This window comes from Muntiacus reevesi, chromosome 5 (genome assembly GCF_963930625.1).
Source record: "Muntiacus reevesi chromosome 5, mMunRee1.1, whole genome shotgun sequence".
In the NCBI taxonomy this organism is placed as follows: Eukaryota; Metazoa; Chordata; class Mammalia; order Artiodactyla; family Cervidae; genus Muntiacus; species Muntiacus reevesi.
In genome coordinates, this window is record NC_089253.1 from 81,727,490 (window position 1) to 81,752,066 (window position 24,577).

Consider the following 24,577-nt stretch of genomic DNA (forward strand, 5'->3'; position numbering starts at 1 on the left):
GGGAGGAAACAGAATACCTCTGGATCCTGAGCATCTGTGTGAAATAACTGAGAAAGGAAGTAAGAAATCCAGAAGAAATTTACCCTAGAATCCATAATCTTTTCAGACTCAGTACCGTAGTGTTCACTGACACCCTATAACACTTAACATTTTTTTTACTCAGAGCTTACTTTATTCCAGCCTTTTTTTAAACTTTTTTTTCTTGAGGGATAGCTGATGTACAATATCCCAGAAGGTGCCATGGTAAAGAATCCACCTGCCAATGCTGGAGACCCTAGAGACTGGAGTTCAAACCCTGGGATGGGAGGAGCCTGGGAGTAGGAAGTGGTAACCCACTTTGAAAGTCCACAGACAGAGGAGCCTGGCAGGCTACAGTCCTTGCGGTTGCGAAAGAGTTGAACACTGCTGAGCCCACACAAACAGTCATAGTCACACTATATGAGTTACAGGGGTACAACACAGTGATTCACAATTTTTAAAGGTTATACTCCATTTATAGTTATTATAAAATATTGGTTATATTCCCTGTGTTTTACAGTATATCCTTGTAGCTTATTTATTTTATCCCTCATAGTTTGCCCCTCACCTTACCCTTTTACCCACTAGTAATCACTAGTTTGTGTCTATGAATCAGGCTTAAAAAAAAAAAAAAAAAAAAAACGCTCTACACAAGTCATTTGATTTAACCTTCACAGCTTTCTGAAGTTGGTATTGTCCCCACTTTATTGATGGGGAAAAAATGAGACTTTAAAAAGATAAAATGACTTGTTCAGGGTCACAGGGCTAATAAGTTGGCAAGTCAAGACTGGAATCTGGAGAAAAGATGAAGACGGAGGAGTCGGTGGACGTGGAGTACATCTCTCTCCATGTATACATCAGTTACACACCTTCAGACACAGAAGTGCATGCAGAACACCAGCTGAGAGCGGACAGGAGTACCTGACCAGAGGAAAAGAATATACAGAATCCTGCAAGACTTGGTAGGATGAAGAACTAGGGGAAAAAACAGCAGTGTTAATAGGACTGGACCTATTCTCCGCAGGTGGGGGCACTGAAGCAGGGGGTCCAATCCCCACAGGGGGGCAATTGTCTGAGTTAGAGGAGAAACATTTAAGGCTGAGAGTGAAACAGCTGATGTGTGGTACCCTAAATGGAATGAGAATCAGACAGTCCTTGCTGCAGCCATACATACACCGGACAGGGACACAGGTCTCCTGCAAGGCGCAGTGGCTGGGAGCTGGAGTTTGGGGATTGTGGACCAATCCCAGGCTGAGGGCTGCTGTTGACTCTGAAGAGGTGGATAGAGATGTGAGGGAGGAGACTGTGGTGGGAAATGCCTGTGGAGGAAAGCCAGGCAGCCATGGAAGCAAGGCGATACTGCTGAGTCACACGTAGGGTGTGGAGCCATCACCACAGCCTCTCTCTCCCCACACACCAGCATCCGCAGCTCAACAATAGACAGGCTGGCCCGTCAAATGCCTGACCGCACTGAACTACAAAATAGGACCCCATCCAGGGTGCCCTTTAAGTGACTGATGTGCCACTGATCTAGAGAGTAGGATCCCAGCCAGGGGTCCCCTCTATATGTGCCTGATGCATGGAACAACAGAGAAGGACCCCAGGCAAGGGAGCCCTCTAAGTGCCTGAACGGACAGAGCTACAGAGAAAGACTGGCCAAAGAGGCCTACTGATCATTGGCTACTAGAGGCTTGAAACAAGACTCTGATGGGGCCATAACTCCTGCAGTGGGGACAGTCCGTGTTCCCGCACACTTGGCGCCACTAGGGTCTCCGCAAGCCAAGCAGCTGTGCCACCTTCACGCTCAAGTCTCACTGGGGCAGAGCTGCCACAGGCAAAAAGTCTTGTGTCTATGGGCACAGGGTCGCTTTTGTTGTGTCTGATTCTTTGAGACCCTGTAGACTGTGGCCTGCCAGGCTTCTCTGTCAGGGAGTGGGTTTCCCCAGGCAATATTGGAGCCTATTGGCCAATACCGGTTGCCACACCCTTCTCAAGCACTATATTTCCTGCTGCCCTAGCTGCCAACTCCCCTGAGTACCTGGTGCTACCAGAACCCCTGAGACCCAAGCAGCTGCACCACCTCCACACATGGCCCTCACAGGGGCAAACCCAAGTCTTCCAGGGAAGCCTCAGGAGCAAACCCCAGTGGGTGACCCACATGCAGAGGTGGAAATAAAACCACAATTGAAACCCAGGGGCAGTGTGGCTAAGGAAGAAGACCCAAAGCCTTCCCACCAGCTGCACAAGCTGCAGATTCAATCCACACGATCAACTAGACAGACTCTGTGTCTATGGAATATACAAAAGGTCACTGAGAGCTCCCAAAAAGAAAATGCACTAGTTCTGATAGTTGTGGATATTGGAGGCAAGAATACACAGGAGTAGGACCAGATTAGAATCTGAGCTGTCCCCACAACAGCTCCAGAGATCAGCACAGTTGTTGGAGGCCATCCTAGGGAGGTGAGGTGGACTGTGACTCCCAGTGAGGGAAAGGACTCTGACAGCAGTAACTCAAGAAAAACATTTATTATTCTTATGATTTATTGTTCTTATGTTTTGACTTGTTCCATAGATTCTTTTGGATCTTTTTTGTTTTTCCTCCGCCCCTGTTGTACAACTACAACTGTTGTAGTTGTCAATGTAATTGGCACTATGAAATCTAATTAAGCTTTTGAGTTTTTTTTTCTTTATCTCAGTCACATTTTTTATTGTTGTTATAAACCTCTACCTCTACATTGGGCTTTTGCAGTTCTGTGGAGTTCCCCCCCTGCTTTCTTTCTTTTCTCCTCTTTAATTTTTTAAACCTATTATTATTTTTTCTACATTTACTCCTTTGTTTGCTTTTCCTACTGTTCTTGTCCCCTTGCAGTTAATCTTGAATGTATATAAATCTTCTTTATCTACCTCTATTTAACTTTGCATATCTATTCTTTCTTTCTTTCCTTTCCTCTCAACATATTTGCTAGTTTTATTTTTATTGCTTTATTTCCCAATTAGCACCTTGCTTTAGTTTTGTTTTCCAGTTTGTACTTTAGTTAGTTTTCTTCTTGTAGATATAGTTTTTTATTTCCTTTGTTTGCCAGGTCAATCTACTCTATTTTTGTCGGACTGTTTTGACTTTGCTTATGGGTGTATATGTATATGTGTATATTCTATTATGTTAATTATTATTTGCCTGATTTTGTAACTGCCATTTGTCTGGAGTTCATCTTTGGTTTCTTGCTTTCGGATATTTGCTTTAATCTCACTTAATGCCATAACAAACCACTTGTGGAATCTTTAATCCTGACCAGAGATCAAGCATTGAGCCTTTTGAGTGGGAGCACTGACTTCAAGACCCTAGACTACCAGAGAACTAACCCTGCTGCTGCTGCTGCTGCTGCTAAGTCGCTTCAGTCATGTCCGACTCTGTGCGACCCCATAGACGGCAGCCCACCAGGCTCCCCATCCCTGGGATTCTCCAGGCAAGAACACTGGAGTGGGTTGCCATTTCCTTCTCCAATGCATGAAAGTGAAAAGTGAAAGTGCAGTTGCTCAGTCATGTCTGACTCTTAACGACTTCATGGACTGCAGCCTACCAGGCTCCTCCGTCCATGGGATATTCCAGGCAAGAGTACTGGAGTGGGGTGCCATTGCCTTCTCCGGAACTAACCCTAGGAAGTATCAAATAGTGAGAACTCACATAAAGGAAATCACTTGAATACACTACCCAGCATCACCCAACCACCAGGAGCACCCTGTGCAGGATGCCTCATCTAAACAACCAACAAAACAAAAGTACACACCCAATCATCAGCAGACAGGATAACCAGTTCACTCAGCCTTGCCTATCAGAGGAAAAGCAAACAAACGAACAAACAAAGAAAAACTCAGCACAAATCTCACCCTATACAAAGCGTACACAAACCACTGGACCAACTTTAGGAAGGCAGAAACCAAAAGGAAGAAAGAATTCAACCTTGAAACCTGGGAAAAGGACACCTCAAACACAATACATTAAAAATAATAATGAAATGGCAGAGAAATACTACACAAATGAAGGAACAAACTAGAAACACAGAAGTCCAAATAAATGAAGAGGAAACAGGCAAGCTACCTGGAAAAGAATTCCGAATAATGACAGTAAAGATGATCAAAAACCTTGAAAACAAAATGAGAAAATGCAAGAATCAATTAACAAAGACCTAGAAGAATTAAAAATAAACATACAGAGACAAACAACACAATTACAGAAGTTAAAAATACTCTAGAAGGAATCAAAAGCAGAATATCTGAAGCAGAAGAATGAATCAGTGAGTTGGAAGATGAAATAGTGGAAATAACTTCTGAAGAGATGAATAAAGTAAAAAGAATAAAAAGAACTGAAGATAGTCTCAGAGACCTCTGGGACAATATCAAATGCACCAACATTTTAATTACAGGGGTCCCAGAAGAAGAAGAGAAAAAGAAAGAGTATGAGAAAATTTTTAAAGAGATTTTAGTTGAAAATTTCCCCAACATGACAAAGGAAATAGTCAATCAAGTCCAAGAGGCACAAAGAGTCCCATACAGGATAAACCTGAGGAGAAACACCCCAGGCATATACTAATCAAACTAATAAGACTAAACACAAAGAAAGTATATTAAAAGCAACATAGGAGAAGCAACAAGTAACATACAAGGGAAACCCCATACACTTAACAGCTGATCTTTCAGCAGAAACTCTGCAGGTCAGACGGGAATGGTAGGATATATTTAAAGTATTGAAAACGAAAAATCTACAACTAAGATTACAGTACCCAGCAAGCATCTTATTCAGAATTGATGGAGAAATAAAAAGCTTTTCAGACAAGCAAAAGTTAAGAGAATTCAGTACCACCAAACCAGCTTTACAACAAATGTTAAAGGGACTTAAATAGTCAAGAAATACAAGAGAAGAAAAAAGATCTACAAAATAAACCCAAAACAAGAAAATGGCAATAGGAACATATATATCAATAATTAGTTTAAATGTAAATGGATTAAATGCTTCAACCAAAAGAGTGAATGGCTGAATGGATACAAAAACAAGACCCATATATATGCTGTCTACAAGAAACTCACTTCAGACCTAAAAACACACATAGACTGAAAGTGAAAGGAGGGAAAAATATATTCCATGCAAAAGGGAAGCAAAAGAAACCTGGAGTAGCAGTCCTCATATCAGACAAAATAGATCTTAAAATAAGGAAGATTACAAGAGATAAGGAAGAACACTACATAATGATCAGGGGATCAATCCAAGGGAAAGATGTAATGATTGTAAATATCTATGCAGCCAACATAGGAGCACCTCAATACAAAAGACAAGCACTAACAGACATAAAAGGAGAAATTGATAGTAACACAATACTAGCAGGAGACTTTAACACCCCACTCACACCAATGGACAAACCAACAAAACAGAAAATTAATAAGGAAACACAAGTCTTAAATGATACATTAGGTGAGATGGATCTCATTGATATCTTTAGGACATTCCATCCAAATGCAGAAAGTTATACCTTCTTCTTAAGTGCACATGGAGCATTCGCCAGTACAGACCACATCTTGGGTCACAAACCAAACCTCAGTAAATTTAAGAAAATTGAAGTCATATCAAGCATCTTCTCTGATCACAATGCTATGAGATTAGATATTAACTACAAGAAAAGAACTGTAAGAAACACAAACACATAGAGATTAAACAACACATTTCTAAATAACCAGCAGGTTACTGAAGAAACCAAAAGGGAAATCAAAAAATTCCTAGAAACAAATGACAATGAAAACATGACAACTCAAAACCTATGGGATGCAGCAAAAGCAGTTCTAAGAGGGAAGTTTATAGCAATACAATCCTACCTCAAGAAACAAGAAAAGCATTCAATGGACAACCTAACTTTACACCTAAAACAACTGGAAAAAGAAGAATTTTTTTTTAAAAACCCAAAATTAGTAGAAGGAAAGAAATCATAAAGATCCATGCAGAAATAAATGAAAAAGAAATGAAAGAAACAATAGCAAAAATTGATAAAATTGAAAGCTGGTTCTTTGAGAAGATAAACAAAATTGACAAGCGTTTAGCCAGACTCATCAAGAAAAAAAAAGATAGAAGAATCAAATCAACAAAACTGGAAATTAAAAAGAAGAGGTTACAACAGACAATGCAGAAATACAAAAGATTATAAGAGACAATTAGGAACAACTATATGGCAATAAAATGGATAACCTGGAAGAAATGGACAGATTCTCAGAAAAGTTAAATCTTCATAACTGAACCAGGAAGAAATAGAAACTATGAAAAACTCAATTGCAAGCACTGAAATGGAAGCTGTGATAAAAAATCTACCAAAAAAACAAAAGCCCAGGACCAGATGGCTTCACAGGAGAATTCTATCAAACACTTGTAGAAGAGCTAATGCCTATCCTTCTAAAACTCTTTCCAAAAATTGCAGAGGGAGGAACACTTCCAAATTCATTCCACAAGGCCACCATCACCCTGATACTGAAACCAGACAAAGACAACACACAAAAAGAAAACTACAGGCCAATATCATTGATGAACATACATAAAAAAAATCCTCAACAAAATTTTAGCAAACAAAATTTAGAAACACATCAAAAAGCTCATACACCATGATCAAGTTGGGTTTATTCCAGGGATGCAAGGATTCTTCAATATATGCAAATCAATCCATGTGGTATACCATGTTAACAAATTGAAAGATAAAAACTATATGATAATCTCAAGAGATGTAGAAGAAAGACTTTGACAAAATTCAGCATGCATTTCTGATTAAAACTCTTCAAAAAAATGAGCATAGAAGGAACCTACCTCAACATATTAAAGGCCATATATGATAAATCTACAGCAAAAATTATTCTCAATGGTGAAAAACTGAAAGCATTTCCCCTAAGATCAGGAGCAAGACAAGGGTGTCCACTTTCACTGCTATTATTCAACATAGTTCTGGAAGTCCTAGCGACCTCCATCAGAGAAAAAAAAGAAATAAAAGGAATTCAGATTGGAAAAGAAGTAAAGCTCTCACTGTTTGCAGATGACATGATGCTGTACATAGAAAACCCTAAAAATAGTATCAGAAAATTACTAGAGCTAATCAGTGAATTTAGCAAAGTTGCAGGATACAAAATCAATACACAGAAATCACTTGCATTTCTATATACTGACAATGAAAAATTAGAAAGAGAAATTAAGGACTCAATCCCATTCACCACTGCAACTTAAAGAATAAATATCTGGGAATAAACTTACCTAAGGAGACAAAAGAACTGTACACAGAAAATTATAAGACACTAATGAAAGAAATAAAAGAGGACATACACAGATGCAGAGATATTCCATGTTCCTGGGTAGGAAGAATCAATATTGTTAAAATGATGATACCACCAAATTCAATCTACAGATTCAATCTGATCCCTACCAAATTATCAATGACATTTTTCACCAAACTAGAACAAAAAGTTTCACAATTCATACGGAAACACAAAAAACCCTGAATAGCCAAAGCAGTCTTGAGAAAAAAGAATGGAGCTGGAGGAATCAACCTTCCTGACTTCAGATTATACTACAAAGCTACCATCATCAAGACAGTATGGTACTGGCACAAAAACAGAAACATAGATCAATGGAACAACATAGAAAAAAGCAAGAAATAAACCCGTGCACCTTTGGGTACCTTATTTTTGACAAAGGAGGCAAGAATATACAATGGAGCAAAGACAGCCTCTTCAATAAATGGTTCTGGGAAAACTGGACAAATACATGTAAAAGAATGAAATTAGGAAACTTCCTAACACCAAACACAAAGATAAACTCAAAATGGATTAAAGACCTAAATGTAAGACCAGAAACTATAGAACTCTTAGAGGAAAACATAGGCAGAACACTCGATGATATAAATCAAAGCAAGATCCTCTATGACCCACCTCCTAGAGTAGTGGAAATTAAAAAAAAGTAAACAAGTGGGACCTGATTAAACTTCAAGGCTTTTGCAAAGCAAAGGAAACCAAAAGCAAGGTGAAAAGATAACCCTCCAAATGAGAGAAAATAATAAATAGCAAATGAAACAACTGACAAAGGATTAATTTCCAAAATATACAAGCAACCCATACAACTCAATGACAGAAAAACAAACAACCCAATCAAAAAGTGGGAGAAAGACCTAAACAGACATTTTTCCAAAGAAGACATATAGATGACAAACAAACACATGAAAAGATGCTCAACGTCACTTACTATTAGATAAATGCAAAGCAAAGCTACAATGAGGTATGACGTCACTCCAGTCAGAATGACCATTTTCAAAGTCTACAAACATTAAATGCTGGAGAGGGTGTGGAGAAAAGAGAATGCTTTTGCACTGTTGGTGGGAATGTAAATTGATACAGGCACTATGGAAGACAGTATGGAGATTGCTTAAAAAAAAACTAGGAGAAAACCACCTTATGATCCAGCAATACCAGCCCTAGGAAAATACCCTGAGGAAACCAAAATTGGAAAAGACACATGTATCCCATTGTTCAATGCAGCACCATTTACAATAGCCAGAACCTGGAAGCAACCTAGATGTCCATTGACAGATGAATGGATAAAGAACCTGTGGTACATATACACAATGGGGTATTACTCAGCCATAAAAAGGAACATATTTGAGTCAGTCCTGATGAGGTGGATGAACATGGAACCTATTATACAGAGTGAAGTGAGTCAGAAAGAGAAATAAATATCATATTCTAACATATATACAGAATCTAGAAAAATGGTACTGAAGAATTTATTAACAGGACAGCAGTGGAGAAACAGACATGGAGAATAGAATTATGAACATGGGGAGAGGGGAGGAGAGGGTGAGATGTATGGAAAGAATAACATGGAAACTTACATTACCATATATAAAATAGACAGCCAATGGGAATTTGCTGTATGGCTCAGGAAACTCAAACGGGGGCTCTGTATCAATCTAGGGGGGTGGGATGGGGAGGGAGATGGGAGGGAGGCTCAAAAGGGAGGGGATATATGTATACCTATGGCTGATTCATGTTGAGGTTTGACAGAAAACAACAGAATTATGTAAAGCAACGATCCTTTAATAAAAAAAGAAATTAAAAGAAAAAAGGCTGGAATATGGGTGTAGATTAAAAATGGTTCTCTAAGTAGTCTCTTATCTGCCACAGGTTTAATTTCAGAGGTGAGCTTTGAGAGCATGTGAAGCTGAGCAGTAAAAGTTATCCAGTTCTATTGTTTTCAATTTCTTTTACAGATGAAAATTATGTACATTTAACTTATTTTCAGAGTTATATATAAAAATTTAAAACTTCAATACTTGTAAAATTATTTGTGGAATTCATTTTACTCAAAAGGCAAATGGAAGTATTGTATGCAAACTTTGACAAAGCAAAGAACAAAAAAGTGCTGGAGCTTCCAAAGGTGCTCTGAGGGCAAGCTGTAGGGGATATAGGCATGGGCGTTCACTAGACTGAGAGGGAGATAAAGGGGTGTGTGTGCATGCTAGGTAGTTTCAGTTGTGTCTGATCACATGGAATGTAGCCTCGCCAGGCTCTTCTGTCCATAGAGTTCTCCAGGCAAGAATACTGGAGTGGGTAACCATTCCCTTCTCCAGGATCTTCCTGACCCAGGGATCAAACCAGGGTCTCCTGCATTGCAGGTGGATTTTTTTGCCATCCGAGCCATCAGGGAAGCCCAGAAAGGAGTATACCTTCACCAAACTTTGGTACTCAGAACATTTTTTCTTGGTACAGACCTCCATGTAAAAACTTAAAAGAAACTATCTTTTTCTCTCTGGGTGTTTCTTGTCTGCAATGAGCAACAACAGTGGCATAGAGCATTAAAAGAAAAAATTATAATTCTGATTAGGAAATCTAACTCATGATTTGAAATCTTCCAGGATCAGAAATAGGTGTACAATTAATCAGCAAACTAATCCATGTCCCATTGAGAAATTTTACTTACTAAGGTCATTATTGAATTTATCCATTAATTCATCAAATACCAAGCAGTCTTCAAAGCCCTAAAACAAGAAAAAAAATGGGAAAAAATAAACTGGAAATAATAAATGCTTCTTTTGGCAATTTTGAATAGACTTTTCATTGGTGGGACAACTCACAGGATATTTGTACCCTAAACTAATACATAACAGCTGAATAATCACAGTTGGTATTGAATTCTGATTAAAAATGCCATTAACTGCATGTTTGATAGTTTTTTCTTTGCTCAATTTATTCATTTATATATATCAATTCAGTTCAGTTCAGTCTCTCAGTTATGTCCAACTCTTTGTGGCCCCATGGACTGCAGCATGCCAGACCTCCCTGTTCATCACCAACACTCAAGAGTTTCCTCAAACTCACATCCATTGAGCTGGTGATGCCATCCAACCATCTCATCCTCTGCTGCCCGCTTTCTCTCCTGCCCTCAATCTTTCCCAGCCTCAGGGTCTTTTCCAATAAGTCCGCTCTTTGCTTCAGGTGGCCCAAAGCATTGGAGCTTCAGCTTCAGCATCAGTCCTTCCAATGAATATTCAGGACTTATCTCCTTTAGGATAGACTGGTTGGATCTCCTTGCTGTCCAAGGGACTCTCAAGAGTCTTCTCCAACACCACAGCTCAAAAGCATCAATTATTTGGCTCTCAGCTTTCTTTATAGTCCTACTCACATCCATACATGACTACTGGAAAAACCATAGCTTTGATTAGACTGATGTTTGTTGGTAAAGTAATGTCTCTGCTTTTTAAAAAGTTGTCTAGGTTGGTCATAGCTTTTCTTCCAAGTAGCAAGTGTCTTTTAAAATCATGGCTGCAGTCACCATCTTCAGTGATTTTGGAGTCCAGAAAAATAAAGTCTCTCACTGTTTCCCCATCTATTTGCCATGAAGTGATGGGACCGGATGCCATGATCTTAGTTTTCTGAATGTTGAGTTTTAAGCCAATTTTTACACTCTCCTCTTTCACTTTCATCAAGAGGCTCTTTAGTTCCTCTTCACTTTCTGCCTTAAGTGTGGTGTCATCTGCATATATGGGGTTATTGGTATTTCTCCCGGCAATCTTGATTCCAGCTTGTGCTTCATTCAGCCCAGCATTTCTCATGATGTATTCTGCATATAAGTTAAATAAGCATGGTGACAACATACAGCCTTGATTACTCCTTTCCCAATTTGGAACCATGTTGCTCCATGTTCAGTTCTAACTCTTGTTTCTTGACCTGCATACAGATTTCTCAGGAGGCAGGTCAGGTGGTCTGGTAGTCCCATCTCTTTCAGAATTTTCCACAGTTTATTGTGATCCACACAGTCAAAGGGTTTGGCATAGTCAATAAAGCAGAAGTAGATGTTTTTCTGGAACTCTCTTGCTTTTTTGATGATCCAATGGATGTTGGCAATTTGCTCTCTGGTTCCTCTGACTTTTCTAAACCCAGCTGGAAGTTCATGGTTCACGCACTGTTGAAGCCTGGCTTGAAGGATTTTGAGCATTACTTTGCTAGCACGTGACATGAGTGCAATTGTGTGGTAGTATATGTAGATATAGATATAAATTTAGAATATCAAAATTTTAGATTAACTTGTAATTTTGACAATTCTGTTGCTTCTTAAAGAAGCAAAAATAATTATATTGTTCTACCATGAGCACTAGAATAATATTTAAACTATTTAGGAATTTAAGATTCACATTTAGAACAGTTTAATGACAGCAGAGAACTCTCATATGAACTCATTTCCCATAAGTCAAAATTAAAGCAAATTTCTAATCAACAAATCCACAAAATTAGTAAGGTACTCTGCTAAGTGCAGTAGGGAAAAGAAAATAGAAAGCTATGTTTCCTGCATTCTGGGAAATCAAACCATGGTTTTAAGATCATATATAAGTATGTAAAGGTTAAGAAATAAAATATTTCTATATCAATTACACATATCAATATTATACCTGAGGCAAATAAATTTGTCAATTATATAGGCTGTTGATGCTATAGGAATATAGAGATAAGAGATATCACATAGTGATGAGATAATACTCTTAAATTCTTTAATTAATTCATTTATTCCTGAAGAATTCCTATGAGATAAGTCCTATTAAAATCTGAATTTTTTGGGGAGGAAAGCTCAAGAAGAAAGGGATATATATGTAATTATGGCTGATTTGCATTGACCACCACAACATTGTAAAGCAATTATTGCCCCCCCAAAAAAACTCGTTTAAAAAAAAAGAATAAAGCAAAAAGTATTAAAAATAAAAATTCTGAATTTTACAGATAAGGAGTAAAATTAGTTGCATGAGAGCATATTCTAATAAATCATGAAGCCCGGCTTTGAACAAAGGAGTTCTAATGCCAGAGTCCACACATGTATCCACTGCTAAAATTGATGTGTTCTTTAATTTTAAAAAATTGGAGTATAGCTGACTTACAATATTTTATTTGTTTCAGATATACAACTTAGTGATTTGATATTTTTATAGATTATACTCCATACAAAGTTATAAAATATAGGCTATATACTATGTACTGTGTATTACAGTTTGTACCTTATAATCTCCTTTTTCTTTCTTGCCTCTCCCGCTCCCCTCCCCTTCTACCCATTGGTAACCACTAGTTTGTTCTCTGTATCTGTGAGTCTGTTTCTGTTTTGTTATATTCATTTATTTGCTTTATATAGAGTCCACATATAAATGAAAATAAACAGAATTTGTCTTTCTTTGTCTGACTTATTTCACTAACCATAATACTATACAGGTTCATCCATGTTGTTGCAAATGACAAAATTTCGTTCTTTCTTGTGGTTGAGTAATACTCCATCATATATACATACCACTACTTTTTTATCCATTCATTTGTTAATGGACACTTAGATTGTTTCCACATCTTGGCTACTGTAAATAATGTTGCTATGAACATGGGGTGCATATATCTTTTCGAAGTAGCATTTTCATTTTCTTTGGATATATACTATGAGTGGAATTACTGGATCGTGTGGTAGTCCAGGTTTTAATTTTTTTGAGGGACCTCCATACTGTTTGCTATAGTAGTTGCACCAATTTACATTCCCACAAACAGGCTACTAGAATTCCCTTTTCTCTATATCTTTGACACACATGTTTGTTTTTGTCTTTTTAATGTTAGCCATTGTAGCAAATATGAGGTGATATCTCATGGTGGTTTTGATATGCATTTCCCTAATGAATAGTGATGCTGAACATTTTTTCATATGCCTGTTGGCTATCTGTATGCCTTCTCTGGGAAAATTCTTATTCAGTTCTTCTGCCCATTTTTGAGATCCAGTTGTTTGTTTCCTTGACATTGAGTTATATGAATTTAATATATTTTTGGATATCAGCCTCTTTTGGATTTGATTAAGGTCTCCCATTCATTAGGTTGCATTTTCCATTTGTTGATGGTTTCCTACAATTTTGTTTAACTTTCTCTTGTTGTTCAGTCACATTTCACTCTTTGTGACCCCATGGACTATAGCACTATCCTTCCCTGTCCTTCACTATCTCCCGGAGTTTGCTCAAACTCATGTCCATTGAGTTGATGATGCCATCCAACCATGTCATCTTCTATTGTCCCCTTCTCCTCCTGCCCTCAATCTGTCCCAGGATCAGGGTCTTTTCCAATGAGTCAGTTCTTCGCATCAGGTGACCCAAGTATTGGAACTTCAGCTTCAGCATCAGTTCTTCCAACGAATATTCAGGTTGATTTTCCTTAGAGTTGACTGGTTGGATCTCCTTTTTGTCGCAGGGACTCTCAAGAGTCTTCTCTAGCTTTCACCATCTCTATGAAATTATGTGAAAGTTACCTGTCCTGGTCTTGAAGGTATGTTCTGTGATGTCCTATTCAGTCTGCATGTGCCTAGTGGCTTTGGTGGGAGAGTATATCTGAAGTGAGCATGGGCCACACTTTCCCCTAGGGTGTGCTGGCAACCACCTCCTTGGTGAGAGACAGGACTGGTTTCAGAGGGATTAAAGCCAGATCCAGGTGCAGCCAGGGCTTCTCCTTGGCTCAATGGTAGTCACTGCCCAAGGGAGGAAGTAAGCTCAGGGTCCTCCAACTCTGCTAACTTGATCCCACCTCCCATTATGTTTTGTAAAACAAAATATTTACCACTAATTAGATGAAAATATAATTGATTATATTCACAAGTTATTTATTCTTGTAATATATTCCATAAACCAAAGCGATATAAGACTATGATTATAAAACTATAGTATTAGTAATCAAACACACATGCACATAAAATAATTGTCTAGATAATTATTTTAGAATTTCTTAAAATTAACATTCAATATTTGAACAATATTCTTTTTCTGACATATTGTTCTAGCCAGAATGGTAAAATTTCCATGAAAGCAGTAGTATTCAACGTCTAGTCTGCTTTATCATTTTATTTAACTCTATTAATTGTGTTTTCCTTTCCTGTGGGATGAAAAAGCATAAGAAGAAAGAAAAGATAATTTGGGATATTTTTCTCTCTTCTTTTTTAATTTTTGGCTGCACCTCATAGTTTGTGGGACCTTAGTTCTTGGACCAGGGATCAAGCCCATGCCCCCTCTGCATTGGAAGGTGGAGTCTTAACCACTGGACCATCAGGGATGTCCCTGGGATATTTTTCCTTTTTGATACTAACATTATAATTTCAAGAAAAAAAATATACTTTAAAGATAAAGTCTTGGAGACTTCCGTGGTCCAGTGGCTAAGACTCCATGCTCCCAACGTGCTCCCAGGCTTGGATTCGATCCCTGTTTAGGAAACTAGATCTCACCTGCCATGCCGTGACTAAGAATTTGCATTTCACAACTAAGACCTGGCACAGCCAAAGAAATAAATACTTTTAAAAATTAAGCCTTGAATTTCTGACAGTCAAGTTCCTAAATTTCAAATTATCAATACATTTTCTAACTGAGCAGAAAACTATCTTATGCTTTATGCTTTTTTATGCATTAAATGTCTGGATCAAGAATCCAAGAATTGACTACACACAGAGATCAATCTAGTTAAATAGCTGGTGGGATTGTTGAATTGATTGCGTTCACAGAGATTATGCGGGGATAGTTTTAACCTTTTCTTTTTTCTTTAGGCTTTTTTAGTTGAGATGGGCCCAGAAAAGTTTGAGGGACTTACCTACTGAAAAAGAACTTACCGCATTCATTCCTTGCCCAAAAAAGGGCACTATGGCATGGGCAGCATCTCCCATCAACAGACAGTGTGATTTAAAGTGAAAAGAAGAGCACTTAACGGATATCATGGCCTGTGCGGGCAGCAGAAAGAAATCTCGTACCAGGGCTTGCCTTCGGAAGAAAACAATCAAAATGTAAAAATGTTAAGCTGGGTGTTAAATTCTTTCAAATTTACTGGCTTTGTCAACATAATATTTCATTGAAATATACATGAGAATGCCAGGAAGAAGACAGGAGAGAGAGAGCTGAAGTTTCTTCTAGTCCCCAAATTCCATTGTTCTAACTACATTTTTAATTTGAAACAATGTTAATCACATCCAAAAAGAACAAGAGTAGCTGAATTTGAATAATTTGAAATATGCCTTTGTTATGTCAGGAAAATTTCATTATCTAGCACATAAATCACACAATTTTCAGCTACGTGGGTATGTTTCAGGTTTCCTTGGGAAAAAATGAGGTGCAGTTGTGTATTTCATTAACACCCAACAAACCAAAATTAAGTGAGTCCATGTGTATCTGGAAATGAACAATTGGAATCAAGTTAGTATCACTCAAGCATCTACAGAGGTTTTGTGGGCGCTATAGGTAGAGAAGTACTATCTACATTTATCATGTGTACTTGCTCAGTCATGTCTGACTCTTTGTGACTCTATGGACTGTAGCCTGCCAGACTCTTCTGTCTGTGGAATTTTCCAGGCAAGAATACTGGAGTGGGTTGCCATTTCCTCCTCCAGGGGATCTTCCCGACCCAGTGATTGAACCCATGCCTCTTGCATATCCTACATCGATAGGTGGATTCTTTACCACTGAACCATCTGGGAATCCTGTGTACATACACTAGATGATCTTACATCTAGTGAGAGAGTCAAGAAATAGCCACAGAACAAGTTCCAAAAGTATCTAAGGGCTAAATTTTGGCATGCAGAGATTTCCCTTCAATGCCAGAGAATGAGAAACCAACATAGCAATTGAACTGATATGCAGGAAAGGATGAGAACTGACAATTTTTACTTTTTAATTTTTTTTCTGAGAACTCTAAATTTTCAAAAAGATCTGCTACTACTTGGCAGTGGGATATCCCTTTTACATAATTAACTCATTTAATTTTCAAAATTGCCCTAAAAGTAAGACATTCTGATGTCTATTTTAGTGATGAAAAATCTGAGCCCCAAGGAAGTCAGGGACAAGAGTAGTGTTAAAACCTTGCTCTTTCTGCAGCATTGTGCTGCCTTCATGAAGATGTCAGTGGAGGTGGAATGGGAGTTAGGTTCTAGGACAGAGGGACAGGAGAGAGAGGCAGTGAGTGAGACCAAATGACAAGGTCCATGTGGTGGTGATGTTGAAATGGGCCAGAGGAGCTAAGACTCAGAAACCAGGCAGCTGGGACAATTAGCTATCAGTTTGGGAAAACTTATACATGCCTGGCCCTGTGCTGAATGGTTTATAGGCATTATTCCCTTTACTCCGCACAACAACCCTTTGGGGCAGGTACAGCTATCATCAGCATTTTACCGTGAAGGGTATGAGACATCGGAACGCTTATATAGCTAGCAACTGGTGGAACTGAGACTTGAGGGTCCATCATACAGATTTGTGTTCCCACCAGCAGGAGGGAGCACAGCCAAGCTCCGTGGCACACCAAGACCTGTGGGGCCTGAGCACCTGCACAGAGAACATAAAATGCCCAGGGACACTGGTGGCTTGCCTTTCCCAGAGAAACCGGCCAGGCCTGGGTTTTTTCAGAATTCCTGTTTGCAGCATAAGATCCTCTTGGACTTTTGCTGTAATCTAGGTTTCCCATCCAGGTCACTGCATGATTGGGAAGATCCCCTGGAGGAGGGCATGGCAACCCACTCCAGTATTCTTGCCTGGAGAACCCCTGTGGATAGAGGAGCCTGGCAGACTACAGTCTATGGGGTCGCAGAGTCAGACACGACGGAAGTGAATTAGCACACATGCAGGCTTCCTGCCCAGGTCACCGCATTACAGGTCATTTTAACAAAGCTGAAATAAGGTGTGCATTAGTCTTTATCTGAATTTTGAATACTTCAAACCAAGGGGGCAAAAGGCACAATTGGACATCTTGAAACTTACTTTCCAATTAGAGGGATGGAATCCGGAAAGTACTTCTGGAAGAAGTCTAGCACATCACTACCAGTTAGCAGTTTTTCAAACTCTTCAAAAGGCATGAACAAAGTACACGTGAAAGATTTGTTCTGTGATGAGAAGAGGAACAGTGTGTGAGAGATTGGGGGTCAGGCAATGCTGGCGCTAAGATAGATCCCTCAGTCTCAGAGTGCTTGCTGTGGCTCAGGGGACTCTGGGAGGAGTGTCCTAGCAGACAGCAAAGGCACCCTCACTTTCTTCCCTCACTCCCCAGGAAAAGCTCCGTCTGGGGTCCCCAGGTGCACCCCTGCTTCTTGGTTATTAGGAAACTTTCTATACTGTAAACTCCAGATATTTTCACCAAGCAAACACTGCACTCCTTATACTATTAACAGGTGCATTGGATTTGAATTCTCTTTTTTTTCTTTACTGTTATTCCATTTAAGACTCTATGACATTAGGGCCTTGGACCCCAGGATTCTTGACAAGAGAAAGAAAAAAAAAAGGGTAAATAAAAGACCAACCAGAGAAATATAAACAGGTATATATGTCTATATTATATGTAGAGATTGTTGTTGTTTAGTCACTAAGTCATGTCCAAGTCTTTAGTGACCCCATGGACTAAAGCCTGCCAGGTTCCTCTGTCCATGAGATTTCCCAGGCAAGAATACTGGAGTGGATTGCCATTTCCTTCCCCAGGGGATCTTCCTGACCCAGGGATTGAATTCGCATCTCTTGCACTGCAGTTGGATTCTTCACCACTGAGCCACATGGGAATCTCTATATATGCATATATTCTGTTCAGTTTAGTTCAGTTTAGTTCAGTCGCTCAGTCATGTCCAACTTGTTGCAACCCCATGAACCTCAGCACGCCAGGCCTCCCTGTCCATCACCAACTCCCGGAGTCCAACCAAACCCATGTCCATTGAGTTGGTGATGCCATCCAACCATCTCATCCTCTGTTGTCCCCTTTTCCTCCTGCCTTCAATCTTTCCCAGCATCAGGGTCTTTTCCAATGAGTCAGCTCTTCACATCAGGTGGCCAAAGTATTGGAGTTTCAGCTTCAACATCAGTCCTTCCAATGAACACCCAGGACTGATAGCAAAAAAGTCTCTAAGGTCTAATGAAAGAACAGCCATGCTCCTTTTTGATAATGAATATTCAAATGTCCTACAGACCTTAAAGGATGAGAAATATTTCCTAATATATAACCTAAATATCTTTGGCTTTATTTGGGGACAGTTTCCTCCTGCACTGCCTTGGGGGAGGTGGAGGTCAGCTACCACCACACACAGCCCCCCATTAGTCATTTATATATGTTAAATATCCTTTCCAAAGTAAATAACTTGTATTCCTTCAGGTTTTTCTTCAATATCCCCAAAGTTTCAGATATAATCATTAAACGGACTAGACAATGATGAAGTTGACTACATACAGGCATATAGCATATAAAAGTAAGTAACGAAAAACATTAATCATATAGGCAAAATGACAGTTAATAAAAAATTTTACACTACCGTGTTAGGAAGTGCAATCATCATAAAGGTATCTCTAGGCCAAATATGTAGATAATTAGGTTCCATGGCATACTGCAGGGGAAAATATATATATATAATTAGTGAATTAATGCAGCTCATCTGCATTAACAAATAAGGCACAATGACTCTGTTTATGTTATACTTGTTTCCACAGCAATTTAGATCACTGCAAGTCTCTCCAAACATAAAGTTTAAGCAAAGACAGTTTGCTTGCTGTGAAAAAATTGCTTAAAGATGAGCTCCCACTTAATTCCCCGGTGTTAGAAGTGTTAGTCATTCAGTCATGTCAGACTCTTTGCGACCTCATAGACTGTAGCCCACCAGGCTCCTCTGTCCATAGAATTGTCTTGGCAAGGATACTGGAGTGGGTTGTCATTTCCTCCTCCAGAGGATCTTCCCCACCCAGGGATCAAACCTGTATCTCCTGCATTGGCAGATTCTTTACCACTGAGTCACCTGGGAAGCCCATAAAAGTGGTATATAATACTGCTATCCCAAACAGACTAAACGTTTGAATTTCAAATAGGATAGGTTAAATCAGTACCTTAATATGTATGTTTTACATGCAAATCAAGTATTTAACTAATGCTGTGTACCTTTTATTACTTATAAGCCAAGATCCTGATTTCTTCTGTTGGTATTTTAAATTTCCTCAACACACAGTACACATACTACGTATTTGCCTCTGGCCATGTATGGTTTAATATGAACTCCAGGAAATAAGAAACATGCAATGCAAGTCTCTTTGCAACAACTCAGTGTTCACTTTATTTAATAACTTTTAAAATTTAATCATGAGTATAAGAACTCTGGACTGTCCGTACACAAAGTTGATTCCCATTCTGTTTTTTTTTTAAATTTTTTCCCAAGATAAAATAGAAAAAGGTAGTTGTAATTCCTTTCCTTTCTTCCATATTCAAGAAAACATATTGAAAGGTAAGGGAGTGAGAGTGACATTATTAAAAGGACACCTGTACATCCAATTTATTATGCATTATTGAATACAAAGTACTTTGGCAGACCTTAAAACGGATCAAGACATGCTGCTGAGAACAACTGCACTGGAATACACTTCTCTACTAGTATGGGGCAGGGGGAGGGGGAGAGTTGTAGGAAGGAGAAAAGAAAGGGGAGGACTTACATCCCCATTCTTAGGTGGAATACTCAGCTCCATGTACCCATGAGGAATGTATTGCTGACTATAGTCAAAGCGGGGTTTCTTCATGAGGTGAGTTCTAACAGTGGAAAAGGCTCCATCACATCCTACAATGAGGTCACAGGTGACATCTTTGGGAACTTTGTCCTGTCTGAAAAATAAAATAAACCATAAAAAAAAAAAAAAATTCTAGTAGTGAAAATGATGAAGTACCTCTATTGGGTATAAAAACTAGTGACTTAATAATGGGGCCACTCCTCACTTTACATATCTGATTTAGACCTTTGAGTTGATAGCTATAAAATGAAGACAACACTTGTCCCAGTCATGGGTTTGCTTATGAGAATGAGGGTAACACAGAATCATACTGATTCCTAAAGACATGCTAGGCCACAGAAGCCTAAGAGCTGAGTTCCCTGCATGAAGGAAGAGAAGCTTGAAAACAAGGGAAAGTCTTTCAATTGGAGAAAGTGTATGAACAACCACAGGGACGTGATCAAGATCTTCTAGGAGCAGCACATTTGTCTTAGAGGAGATCAGAAGAGGAATTTAAGAAAAGAATACAATTGGGGAGGGAGGAGAAGAGAATTTTGAATGTTAAGATGCAAGGTTTAAATACATTCTTCTGGCCACTGGGAGAAAACAATATATTTCCATTGGGCAGGTGGTGTATGAAGAGTAGTAATTTAAGACAGCTTACTTAGGAGTAGAAACACTGCAGTGGAGCCACAGTGCAGAAGGGAGAGGAAATGGAGACAAAGCCACGTGTAGGGGTGAGATCCCAAGGATTGTGGTGCTCAGGAGGAAGGATGACACAGACTCTGAGGCAGACAGGAAGCATGAGACACTGGGAAATGTTTTCAGGTCAAATGGCAGAAAATAAGGAAAGGGGTACATCAAGAATGATTCTAATTATTTGGCTAGAAGTACTAGGTAAGTCAGCTTCCCAGTGGTAAAGAATCTGCCTGCCAATGCTGGAGACACAGGTTTGATCCCTGGGTGGGGAAGAGCCCCTCGAGAAGGAAATGGCAGCCCACTACAGTTTTCTTGCCTGGAGAATCCCATGGACAGAGGAGCCCGGTGGTCTATGGTTCACAGGGTCACAAAGAGTTGGACTCGACTGAGCATCTAGACAGCAACAACAACAAACTAGAGAAGTTAGGAGGAGGACAAACAGATGTTCGAAATTTTAGATACATGTGAGATTATGGCAAGAAGTACTTGAAAGGTGTTTAAAGGGAAATTAATATTAAGATTGAAATAAGGGTTATTATTATTATTATTACAAATAGAAATGTGAATTTACAACTAGTTGTTGAACAAACTGTGAATCCAAGATATATCCCCCAAGTGGGATATGAGGCTTGGAACTTTAGAGGAAATGGGCTCAGCCAAGGGGAGGCAGACAATAGTATTCAGAAAGAGGAGAGGAGCAGAGCAGTGCAATTATCTGTTTCAAGTTAGGAGAGTGTTAGAAGCAGAGTATGGTTACCAGTCTAGAATACTGTTAAGAAGATGAGTGAGCAGGAGAATCAGGAAAAATACTGGTGCTAGTGATCAACATAAAATTACTTGACTGTAGAAACTACTTGAATTACCCTGTTAGTAATCATCTAACTCTTTGAAAGAAGTCAAGAGCAAAGTTTACAGGCATAGTTCTCCACTTCAGCCCTTCACCTCTGAAGTCAAAGGGCTGACGGTGATTACCCAAGCACTGTGATCACTCCTTTCTCAGGATCACATTTCACCAGCCTGTAGCCAAAGTGCACTTTTGCATTGGAGTATTTCTCAACAGCTGAGGAAACAAAGAGAGAAAACTAATGGAAATGAAATTCCAATTCTTATTTCACTTAAATTGAATTAATCATTTTCTGAGAACAGTGTGGTAGAGATACTTAACAGTGTAAACATGAATCAGTTAAAATATGATTTGACAATTGTTTGGCAAATGTTCTAGGATAATATGGTAGTAAAAGAGATAAATAAAAATTAATTGTCTCCATCAAAAAAAAAATCTAACTATGTATATTTTTGCATCATTGTAATTGTTGGCACCCTAGGAAAGAAGTAATCATCACATATTTTAAAGTTGCCCCCAAATCAAGGTTTAGTTTGTGATTGGAAATATTCAGTCAAACTTCTTTTTTCATACTATGTCTGACTCTGTATCTCTTTTTAGCAAGTCCTCTAGACTTCTGACTCAATTTGTTTTAAATATAGATGATTTATATATAAATATAGATCTTTTTGTAATCAAACACTGAAATAGTTAGGGGAAAGTGAGTAAGAAGATTAGAAACCTCTTAATAAATAGAATCAAATTATTTTAGTGCTTTTTTGGCCTGCTAAAAATCTATAGTGAATTTCATTTTCTGAACTATTAATTATGTTCTTATCACTGTAGTAAAACATTATTTTTGTTCCTAGTTTTTCTCATGAGCAGGAGATCTATAATTAGAGGCTATTTATTGTTCCTAGAGCTACAAATCAGAATGTAGACGTTAGAGCTGGTGTAGACCTCAGAGATAGTTTATTTCAAAACTCTTCATTTCATAAATGAAGTAACTGAGCTTCTGGAGGGAAAAGTAAGATGACTAAGATCACACAAAGTAAAGAATTTAGGAAAAATAAGCCAGAAGTCTGACTTCTGTACCCATCTGTACCCATCTCTCCTTTTCATCTCAGGTTTTTGTTTTTTTGCTGTTGTTCTTCTGCTTTGCTTGAGTTTGATTTGGGGTTTGCAGACTTTAAGATTCTTGAACACAGGATTGGAAGCTTTAGGATATTGAAATTGGAGATAAGCCAAAGACTTATCTATGTTTAAGAAATCTTTTGACAAATAACTTAAAGAAAGCAGAGTTTACTCTAACCACTATGGGTATCTTTGACAAACACAAAATGTGTTTGTGGAATCAACCTTTTTGTAAATTTTTTTTTTCAAATTAAATGTAGAGGAATTTATGCAGCTCCAAGAATTTTCCATGGAACACTAGTCCTGTGATAACTGAAATAACTGTTCTATGTCACAGTCATTACAGAAATGCTCATACTCTGACCCTCTGACTGTGCCTTCTTGGTCCCCAGATACATGTGGCTCTTGAGTGCTTAAAATGTGGCTGTTCTGAATGGAGATGGGATGCAACCACTGGGTTTTGACAACTTAGTCAAAAAAAAGAAAAGAATAAAATGTCTCAGGAGTAGCTTTCTTACATAGATTATACACTGAAATAATAATATTTTGGATATATTAGGTTAAATATACTATTAAAATTAATTTCACCAATTTCTTTGTAGGTTTTCTATTTTGATTAATATAAGGTTTTAAATTATGCATATGGCTGGCATTTGTGGTCATATCTTAGACAGCATTGCCCTAGAAAATCCATACTGCAGACTAGTAGAATAAAGGCCCTGAAAGTACTGTAAGAAAAGACTTTTAATAGTTATTTATGTATTTATTTGGCTCACTGGGTCTTCATTGCAGCATGTGGGATCTCTTGGTTGTGGCAGGTGGGATCTAGTTTCCTGACAAGAGATTTAACCTGGGCCCCCTGCATTGGGAGCATGGAGTCTTAGCCACTGGGTCACCAGGGAGGTCCTAGAACTTTTAAAACTAATTTGATGCCTGTTTGCTTGTGTGTTGGAGAAGGCAATGGCACCCCACTCCAGTACTCTTGCCTGGAAAATCCCATGGATGGAGGAGCCTGGTAGGCTGCGGTCCATGGAGTTGCTAAGAGTCAGACAGGACTGAGCTACTTCACTTTCACTTTTCACTTTCACACATTGGAGAAGGTAATGGCGACCCACTCCAGTGTTCTTGCCTGGAGAATCCCAGGGACGAGGGAGCCTGGTGGGCTGCCGTCTACGTGGTCGCACAGAGCCGGACACGACTGAAGTGACTTAGCTTTAGCTTTTTCTTGTGTGTGTGCTAAGTCACTGCAGTTGTATTCGACTTGTTGCGACCCCAAGGACTGTAGCCCATGAGGCTCCTCTGTCCATGGGATTCTTCAGGAAAGAATACTGCAGTGGGTTGCCATGCCCTCCTCCAGGGGATCCTCATGACCTAGGGATTGAACCCACATTTCTTATATCTCCTGCATTAACAGATGAGTTCTTTACCTCTAGGGCCACCTGGGAAGCCCAATGCAGGTTTTAAGTTTATCAAATTTACCTGATCACATATTGTTTTTGTTTGTTTTACTTAAGAGTTATTAACATCCCACAGGACAGTAAACCATGAAACAACCCCACATGAAAACCTGATGCAGGAAAATGATGTAGTTACAATACTTTCAGAGGGGAGACTGTTCTATCAGAAGGAATGAGCATTTATCTGTGGAATAGGCGGCTCACAATCTGATGCCAGGTAAAGGAATAAGAGCTGTGTAAAAGAACTTCATGTGCCAAACAGTTTAGAAATCAAGAGGTTCAGCGTTCTTTTTTATTAACATATTTATGCCATTTATGAAGTTGTACGCTGCGCAATGTGTACCTAATGAAAAACAAGGGAGCAGGCAAGGTGGATATTCCCCATGTTTTAGCTCCGTATTATCAGT

The 24,577-nt window shown here is 38.9% G+C and overlaps 1 protein-coding gene across 1 annotated transcript in view; it reads right to left on the reverse strand.

The window, feature by feature from the left end:
* KMO (kynurenine 3-monooxygenase) overlaps positions 1–24,577 on the reverse strand; it is a 65,057-nt gene that overhangs the window by 8,569 nt on the left and 31,911 nt on the right. The window contains 6 exon segments of the mRNA XM_065935647.1: positions 10,010–10,067; positions 15,185–15,332; positions 17,316–17,437; positions 18,845–18,916; positions 20,007–20,172; positions 21,729–21,816. Of these exon segments, the coding sequence (XP_065791719.1) occupies positions 10,010–10,067; positions 15,185–15,332; positions 17,316–17,437; positions 18,845–18,916; positions 20,007–20,172; positions 21,729–21,816 (654 nt within the window).